This window comes from Galleria mellonella, unplaced genomic scaffold (genome assembly GCF_026898425.1).
Source record: "Galleria mellonella isolate WM207_F2 unplaced genomic scaffold, CSIRO_AGI_GalMel_v1 utg300, whole genome shotgun sequence".
Classification (NCBI taxonomy): Eukaryota; Metazoa; Arthropoda; class Insecta; order Lepidoptera; family Pyralidae; genus Galleria; species Galleria mellonella.
Genome location: NW_026442068.1, coordinates 4,978,291 through 4,988,780, shown reverse-complemented (window position 1 = coordinate 4,988,780; position 10,490 = coordinate 4,978,291). Strand labels below are relative to the sequence as shown.

The 10,490-nt window shown below is 30.9% G+C and overlaps 1 protein-coding gene across 1 annotated transcript; it reads left to right on the top strand.

Annotated features, from left to right (window-relative positions):
• The first annotated feature begins 953 nt into the window (after positions 1–953).
• On the top strand, positions 954–7,884 carry LOC113523490 (uncharacterized oxidoreductase YrbE-like). The gene is made up of 8 exons (XM_026909473.3): positions 954–971; positions 1,072–1,207; positions 1,826–1,923; positions 2,497–2,748; positions 3,757–4,064; positions 4,762–5,001; positions 5,765–5,920; positions 7,674–7,884. The coding sequence occupies exons 3-8, from the start codon at positions 1,844–1,846 to the stop codon at positions 7,811–7,813; spliced, it is 1,176 nt and encodes a 391-aa protein (XP_026765274.2). The 5' UTR covers positions 954–971; positions 1,072–1,207; positions 1,826–1,843; the 3' UTR covers positions 7,814–7,884.
• Positions 7,885–10,490: the final 2,606 nt, after the last annotated feature.

The window sequence follows — 10,490 nt, the reverse complement described above, 5'->3', positions numbered from 1 at the left end:
GGCTAAAAGGACAATGTATTAAGTGCTTAATTGTTCACTACAGTTGAATAACGAAAGAATGCTCTTATTAGAATGTTCATGAAATGTTCTTAGCACATTTATATAAAACATTTAAAGTATTTGGAAGAAAGAGGGTTCGTTTGCAGTGTCTAATTCTAAACTTATGGCACGTAATAATTCGAAATTTAGCGGCATTAATTGTAAAACATACAGAATTTTCCTTATTACATACACACATATATCTGTCGTGCCCATTAGAGTAGGCAGAAACAATAGAACAACAAATGCTTCGATTTAAACAGATCTCTTTCGCTTCCTTTACATTCATCAATCTTTTCATACACGCTTGCTGGTTACGGGTATTTTTAATTTTGCCCTTCTTCAGCACGTCACCTATTTAGTCAACACACGTCCATTTTTGTCTACCCCTACTGACATTTTCATTCGTTTGTACTCGATAAATCTCTTACGTAATCCTTATTTTATCCATCCGCTCCAAATGGTCAAACCTACATTTGTTAGTACATCGTCTTTCGGTACACACTTCTCTCTAATCACACTTTTTCTTGCTCTTTATTTTAACGTAATATCACACTACTCTCTGATGTCTATAGCATTTATCCTACGTTCATGCTTCTTTTACCATACCCACGATTCATTTCCATACATGACTGTTGATGTTACTACTCCCTGAATTATAGCAAGGCTAGCTCGATACATTTTTGCTTAAATTCGCAATAAAAATTGCACTCCTGTTGTGACTTGCTGCCTTTATATATGAGCTGCCTGCCTCAGTCACCTGGTCAAAACCGGACCGTAAACATCTATTCAAGAACTAGTGCAGCAGGTTTACAATGATTTCTCCACCTTTAAGCATTTTATTTTTTAATGTTTCATACGAATGTGATCATTTCATTAAATGAAAATATATAAATATATATTTCAGGCTCATGTATAGGACTACATTTCGCGTTCGTATACCCGTTACGTTGCATCTTGCATTATACGAATATCCAAATTTTTTTAATATAAAACTAACAATCTAATATAATCCGTAATATATTTTTGCAGATAATGACGAAAACCGAGTGCAAGAAGGCTAGTGTCAATAATTATACCTACTTAAATGTATATAAATTTGTGATACAGACGGTAACTGATGTCAATACTACGTGACCAGAGCAGGAGAGATAAATATTGTCGTTAGGTAAGTAATTTCTATTGTTTTATCATTTAAATAAGATCGCATCAACAAAGAGATTGGCACTCTAATAGTTAAATATTTATTTTGCGTCCGTTTGAGATACTTTTACAAGTCAATAAATATTATATTTGAATATACCATTACATAAAATCAATATCTCCTATAATTAATATTTTGCCAAATAGTTAATGTTTGAATGAATTAACTCCTATTATTATTATATATAAGCTGCTTCATTCAGAGAGTTTATGCTGTGCTATAAAAGAGTTGTATCTCCTTATTTTGATTCTGATTATAAATTATTTTGTTTCTTAAATATTCAGTGTTTATTTCTGAAATTGCGGTGATTGGTAAACTGGTTTAAAAACAGTTTAATATAGTGTTCTATTTATAGGTATATTTTAAATATCAACAGGTATTTTATTGTATATTTTTATTCCTTTAACCATAAATGATACTTTAACATTTCAATACCTGTTGTGTTTCTTTTGTAAATATTAGTTTTTTGACTGGTATCAAAATTTCGAATATTTTAAGCCTTCTTTATAATTTGTTAGACTACTAGGAGAGTGTTTATAAACTTAGCCACAGTGAAATTGATAAATGTTATTTTTGTTACAGTATCGTAAACGTCATATAATGGCAACTAAAAAGTTCGCAGGACCATCCCCGTATAAGCTTAGGCAAACATATCCAGAAGATGATTACTTACATACTGAGTAAGTAATGGGAACTTGAGTTTCTGAACAGGATATTGTCTTAGTTAAGCAGTTACCCAGAGTATATTCATTAATTGGTTAATTGTATAGTGAGGGTTCAACATATATATATATATATATATATATATATATATATATATATATATATATATATATATATATATATATATATATATATATATAATAATTCATGCGGCCTACACATACGGCGCAGACAGTCCTTATTTACAGATTATGTAATGATATAAGTATATTTGTAGTATAACAAACATAAGTATCACAGGTAAATTCTATAAGGCCAAATTTTTGCTTCAAAGTATCAGCGTTTCTATTTTCAATTGCCTCAGAAGCAATCTAGACATTTTAAAAGCATTTTTAATATTTTTATGGTAATATAAATATTTATAGTCATATTTCGTTGGAGCAAATTTATATACTCATATTCGTTTGATCATAAATTATATTGGTTAAGCAAAAAAAAAAAAATCTGACTTTTGTGAAAATTGGAGACTGTTTGAATAAAATGAAACATGCATAAACTATATATAATATTAATAGTGTCCTTTTCAATAGGTACGTTAACAACTCGACTGCAAATCAAGCGTCAAGGTCACAAGCTCCACCAGTAGTAGGTGCTATTTTCGGTCTGGGTCGTGCCGGTTCCATTCATCTCAGCAGTATTGTGAATAATCCACGCATCATCCTTAAATATATTGTTGATGATCGCAAGGACAGATTTGCGGACTTAAAAAAGTTCTGGAGATTAAGCAGCGATGTTATTTTTATCACACCAGCCGAGGCTAACCGAGTTTATACAGATAAAAGGTAGGAGAAAAAACAAGCACAAAGCAAACACTTTCACGCCAGTAACGCTAAATATTTCAAATAGTCATTACATTTTCAATAGTCGATCTTTTGCGTTGTGTGATAAATGCGAATGTTTGTAATAGTGAATGAATGGATGTTTGTTACTTTTCATTCAAAAACTAATGAAATTTAATATACGAGTAGGTTATACTTTAACTTAGCACACATACTTTATATAATGATTCATGCCGGTGAAACTACGGGATACAGCTGCTACAAAATATAAAGGTAACGACGGCCTTTCTCGTATTAATTAATTAGGGTTTCCTTTTATTACTAGTACTTTTTTTCCATTTTTTGTACCATTATCTATAAATATTTATTGTTTTATAGTCATTAATAATATAAATCGAGAAAAATTCATATAGAGCTTTACAGAAATTCAGAAAGTATCTTTAGCTGATGAATGGCAAGAAAGTCGACTGTTGAGTTTTTGAACAAAATTACAAAAGTCTCAAATATTGTCACTAACATATAAAATTTATTGGCCGTTCAATTGGCCGTGTGGTCCCGGTATAGAATAGGCCACCACTTCCTATCCCGTGGATGTCGTAAGAACCGACTAAGGGAGAGCGAGGCATAGGCAGCGGCGTCCCTCTTAAAACATCTCTAAAGCCTGACTGCGGTTGCCAATTCGCCTGCTAAGTGTGGCAACTACTGGCAAAATCCCCCAAGGGGGAGTCCAATGTTCAACAGTGGACAGTTAAAGGCTGATATGATGATATAAAATTCAACTTAAAAAAAATCAGTAGCTGTTAACTAGATAAGATTAGTCCCAACAACTAGCTATTCTACTATTCATGACTATGATGGGTGGCTTAGCCCTTACAGTTTTCAACCATATTTTACGAAGAACCACCCACTATAATATCATATATTAAATCTATAAAACAAGTGACAGTTATAACCTACACATTTAAAATATGAAGAATGTAAATTGTACTAAAACAGAGGTATGGTTTTCAGCGTTAATGTGGTATTCATTGCCTCCCCTACATGGACTCACCATGACATTGTGGTAAACTCTATTGCTAATAACAAGGACGTCTACTGTGAGAAGCCTATCGCAGAGAACATCGAAGATACGAAGAAGTGCTACGAAGCTGCCAAAGCCAAGGGTCGAACTTTGTTTGCAGCTTTCAATCGTCGGTTTGATCCCGCTTACAGTAACCTTAAAGAAAGAGTAAGGAAAGGAGAAGTAGGCCATGTGCAGATCCTGAAAGTGACAGCTAGAGACTCGCCTCTCCCTACAATCGATTATTTAAAGACATCGGGTAAGTAATTTTTTTTTCCTATTTATCTCTTACGTAAAGAAAATTTAACTTTACGTAACAGATGAGGCGTTCCCTTTAAAACTTTATTATGTCAGTACATTTGTATCTGTATATTCTTTGAGTTTTTCTACAAAAAGTAGAAGATCAATGGTTGAATGAATGAATAAGGAACGTATAAGTAATTGACATAGTGACATGTCGAGCCTAGCTGGCTCGAGTACTAACTCTAGTACCTAATAGTTACATAGGTATTCGAATATCTATTCAGCTATACAGAATTCGGATACATGATACTAGAATACAGGATTTGAGTATTTGCGGTACTCAAATTGCAAGTTTATGTGTTTGTTTCACCGTTTTATTAATTTTTCATTATTTATCAAACGCACATTTATTAAACAACTGAGAATTTATTATTATTATTAAAAATAATCTTAAGAAATAAATTTAATAAACTGATAAAAATAATTTAGTTGATGTCTTAAGCTTTCCTTCTCTTAAATACGTCTATGGTTATTTGATGGTAAATATATTCATATTATTTAACCTTCTGAATAGCCACTAGTCATTGATAGAGCAACTATATTGATAGTCTTCATTAAATTGAGAAGTTTAAAAGTAAATTTAAAACTGCAGGTAAAATTTAATTTAATTAAGTACCAGTAGATGTCGATAAAATAAAATAAAATGTTTTTAGGTGGTGTGTTTCATGATTGTCTTGTCCATGACTTTGACATGTCTTGCTGGGTATTGGGAGAATTGCCGATACGGGTGCAAGCATCTGCTTCTGCACTCATTCCTGAAGTAAAGGCTATTGACGATTTTGACACTATTGCATTCTTGCTAACCTTTCCTTCTGGTGCTGTTGTTCTCGGTGACAATAGCCGTTATTCAGCATATGGTTACGATCAGAGGCTTGAAGTTTTTGGAAATAAAGGTTAGTACTCGTAGAAGTTCCTTATGGAATTTACATTAATTTAATAAAAAAATATGGAAAGTTCATTATTTATAAAAAATATGACGATTAGATGTATATACTTACATATTAAGACCTTTTTAACTTGGCTACAATACTATTAAGGAATTTGGCAAAGCGCACCGGTAAACAGTACTATTTGCTCTTGGAAGCATAAAGCGTGACAATATTTTTAAAAATAATATTATTATATTTTATAAATAATATATTCATTTCTATATAGGTGATTAACGTGGCAACTTCTGGCAAAATTCTCTAAGTGGAAGCCTATGTTCAACTGTAGACAGATAACGGCTGATATGATGATAATATCAGCCGTGCGATCCTATCATAAAGTGAGCCACCCCTTCCTTTCCCGTGGATGTCGTAAGTGGCGACTAAGAGAACTAAATGGTCGAGGGATGGGCAGCAGCGTCTCTCTTAAAACATCACTAAAACCTAACTGCGGTTGTTAACTCGCCTGCCGGGTATGGTGGCAAAACTTCTCTTATAGGAGAGGCCTATGTCCAGCAGTGGACGGTTAAAGGTTGATTATGATATTCATTTCTATATAGGTGATTAAACGTGGGCGTTATTGGCAAAATCCTCCAAGTGGGTGGCCTAACTTCAATAGTGGACAGTTAACGACTGACATAATGATAATAATATAGGTATAGGTAAAATTTTTAATTTTAAAAAGTGCCTAACTGAACTATTAAATATTATATTATTATATTATATACAGGTATGATTAAAGTTGAAAATGAAAGACCGTGTCATTCAACTGAGACGGTTATTGGTCAAGAAGGTATAAAGTTGTCACCTATCTTCTATTCATTTCCATCACGTTACAAGGTTGCTTATCAACGTGAATTGGAACACTTTTTGGATGTTGTTCAACGTAAGTATTGTATTGAATATCAATATATTTGTTTTCAATTGCTTATCTTGTAGATAACTGTAATGTATAATAAACACATTTGTTATAAATTATTTACAACTATAAATTTGTGAAGTGGCTATTATGAAATAAAGATAAAGACTTTATCAATATTTGGAATTACATTCAAGTACTGTTTGTATAATACAATATCAGAACTTTTTCTCGATACTTGTAAAGCTTGAAAAATAAAATGATAAACGTACAAAGAGACAGATGAGATGCTTTTTTAAAATAGCGAATGAATAATAAATTACACGAGTTAAATATTTAGGTATAGACATTGCAGATGCTTCCCGCCGGTGAAATGATTTTTTTATAATGTAGTAACAGTACTCACAAATACTTTTTTACAAATATATACATAGGCCTGAATATAATACACTGCTAACTTTAGTATTAAACTAAATTAAGTACTATGGGCATCTGATAATTAAAATAATTTTTGGATATTATTTAATTAAATTCAAATCGTCTTTGTTTAAATAGACTTGTTTACAAGCATTTGTAGGTCTTGTTCAATAAGTATTTTTAATAACAGTTTTAAATTTATTTAAAGGTATATCCAAAATATCCTTCAGTATCTTATTATAACATTTAATGCCCAATTCCATAAAAGACCTACAAACTTTTTTTAAACGATACTTTGGAACAGCAAGTTTCAATTTCTATCTAGTATTAAGATTATTGGGATTGATGTTTTAATTTTTTTAAATTATACACTTAGACTTATTCATGAATACAAATTTTCGTGTTATGCGGGGATTGAACCTACGACCCATCGAGTTTATTTTAAACATAGATATACTAGTATGCTTTGTTCTTTTTAGTTGACAATTCATTGTTAAAAATCGCAATTTGTAATCACAGATGTCATACTATATTGTTATACACAGAGATATGCCAATGTCGTTTATTATTTGTTTTATATCCAGGGTATCATGGCGAACAGGGATATCATAAAAAAATTGGCTGCGCAGTGATCTTAATTTTTGTAATTTTGTATTTCGTTAATATCTTTAAAGTACCTACTGTTATCATAACTTTTATTTTATTCTAGTTCTTTGCCTTTTTTTATCTATCAATATTGTTTTTAATATGTTACGGAAATTGATAATCTTAGGTTTCCTTTTAAGATGTTTAGTTGGACGAGTATAGCAGAATAATTTGGCTGCCTGATATGATTTTGACCCTATAACCTATTTTTTTGCAATTTTACCAAATCTAAAACTAATGATAATTTTCACAATGATTTTGTTTTGTAGTATAAATTTTGATAAAATATGAAAATTATTTTCCAAAAGTAATTGTGTAATTAAAAAAAATAATAGTTAGTGGAATTAAATTTTTAATGATTTTCAAGTAGTAAATTGTTAAGAGTTTAAATAAATGTTTTGTTATATTTTCAAATTTGAAAGTATACATATAAGAAATAATAAGCAATAAAATTTAAATTTTGATTGTATAAAAACAAAATCAATATTATATATTACAATAATTAATATTATAAATATGAAAGGGAGTTTGTTTGTTACCATATAGCACCGTTTTGGTGGCTTAAACAATTACTATAAAATGTGGTATGCATGTACTATATGGGATGGAGAAGGTTAAAAACAAACAGATTACATGAAAAAGGAAGAGAACATAAAAACGATGATTTAAATTGTAGAATGGAGCGATTATCAATCCTGTTTCGCCTTTATACTTATAGATGGGATTCCAATGAGTGTGACTAGCTGGCAAACCCTTGCCGTGAGCAAGATTGCGACAGCAGCAGAGGAGAGCGCGCGCACCGGTAAAACTATCGATATCGACTGGAGCAAAGATGATATACCTGCTGTATATTCATGAATAATGAATATGTTTTTCATCATTATAAAATAAATAATAAAATAAATTAAAAAATTGAATTGATTTTAATACTAGTTGTTTATACTTTGTCCGCATGGATTATTATATAAACTGTCCAGTGTGTTACGTTAGGATAAAACCTACTCCTTAACATTTATTATATTAGTGGGATACACATTTATTTATTTATGCTCGAATCCGATTTTATATAAAAATATTAAACTCTTAATAGACACACTTTATATATAACTTACGCATTTGTATGCAGCTATTTTTATTTGGATAAATGACTAAATAAAACTTATTCATACTAGTTAGGATTGCAGTTAATTTTGATTAAAATGCTGTTATACCGTCACCAGGAGAAGTTATATCAGATTTATCATATTATATTTTGAATGCATAATATCAGTAAATATAGTTAAGAGAAGGTCTATTGGAAGATTCCTACTTAAAGATATCAGCCTCTTTTGTAGTATCATCTGCTTATGTTCAGAAAGGTTATTGGAGATCGTCTAAAGGAATATTTTGGCTGGTAGTTAGAGACTTGAGTTTTTAGAGTTGATTGATAGCGCATTATTTAGGAAAAGAAGAGTAAAGAATCAAAATAAAACGTATTAGAATTCGGATTTGATAATTACGGGGATCTTGAGTTTAGATTATAGGATTATATTATCTTGTTATGATATTTAATAGACCCATTTCAATATTAATTATGAGTTAGAGTTAGGCCAAACACTGTTAGAAATTTTAGAATCTCGTTACCTTAATTGTTGTATATATATATATATATATATATATATATATATATATATATATATATATATATATATATATATATATATATATATATATAAATGCTAAAATGTATTCAAAGCGTGGGAATAAATTTTATAAATATTTTATTTCCAAGTAATTTTCAATACATAGAAGCTTAATATTATTCTATTATCTAATCATGTTTGTTAATATTAGTAATATTATATAATCTAGAAAAGTGAGTAATGTATTTCATATGGTTCTATGGTGGCTTTTGTTGTCTGGTTACAGAATTCTAAAATGTCTTGGATGTTTTATACATTGTTCGTAGGACAGACAATTGAGGCAAACTTAATTTAGTAGTAGTTGAAGTGGAAAAGCACGAGTGGAATTATTTATACAGCGCTAGTAGTGGTGACGTAGCTGTGGAGGTGGGGTGCGCCCAAGAGTACGCGGTGCGGTTACATTGATATGATCTGAAGCGTTTTCTGATTTTTTTATATTACAATAGTTTAGTAAGAAGCATAAAAAGAAGACTGTAGGTTGTACTGGCTGTCCGTTTTAATCAATCAAGTGTGTTCAATCAACTTCAAAAAGGAAAAGAATCTCAATCCGACTGCATTTTTTTAGCGTTATATTATGTGAGATCTTCGTTAATTCGGAGTAGATATATATATATATATATATTTTTTATTGAAAAATGAATCCTTATTTCCGTGTTTTTATCTCAATTATGATATAAAGAGGTTGTAATAAACCGTGATTTTGAGAATGCTATAAAATAAAATTGGTTACGTGTTATATACAAAAAATTATGGATTAGTGTCCTTCACAATAAATATTATGTTTTATGATGTGCATGATACAAGTATGATGCATTTTTATAAACGCTGAGCTTGATAAGAGTGTGTGTGGTGCTTTGTTACGGTTTCAATAATTAGACGGTGCGTCAATTCAAAAATGCAGTTTAGTCATTAGCTCGAGCTTTAATTCTTAATAATATGTGAGTTAAATGTGGAATACCTATATACAACTACAGTAACTTTAAAGACTGTACAGTAACTGTAACTTTAAAGAAAAAGTTAAATTTGCTATTGTAATGTGAGTTGTATGAATATAACAATATTTTTAAACTATGACTATCAATCATTTCTCAGATTATTCACTACAGGCTATAGATATTTACTGCGACACGTTATTCTACGTTTTACACATTCACCAATGATTTTATTACAGTTTTGCTAAGGATATACCCACACTATGCTTGCCTTGACTCGGTCTCCATTCGAAAACGCATTTATACTTAAAACTGTTTATTGGTTCCACAACAAAAAGTTAAAGTGTTTAACTTTACCTTATAATATATAAGCTGCTGGATTCGAATTTGATCGTTAATGGAACTCCTTTAGCTATGTGTATATACATACATATATACATATATGTATAGGCATATGAAAACCGCTGTGGTGTAGCGGTTTGAGACACTACCTTAACTTCTGATGGCAATTAACAGTCGTTGATCTTTCATCATCATCATCATCATTTCAGCCATTATTCGTCCATTGCTGTACATAAGCCTCCCCCATAGACTGCCATAAAGAACTTACCTGAGCCACCTGCATCCACTAACTTTAAACTTTACACAGTATAAATATTTGTATTCATGACCGCATTTGTATGTATTTTTTTCGATGAATGATAATGAAATGATAACTTCACCTGCGCTGTTAGTATATGCTGACGGGGTACCATTGAGAGATGACAGATGAGGGTGAAAACAGGCCAGTCGACCTATCATAATAAATTAGACAATTAACTACGATGGTTTCCAGGGGAAATCGTATGAAGGTCGACCTTATAGGGTATATTGCTAGCAATGGGTTTGTTAGATCTCATTACCAACACTCCCTTTCCCCCT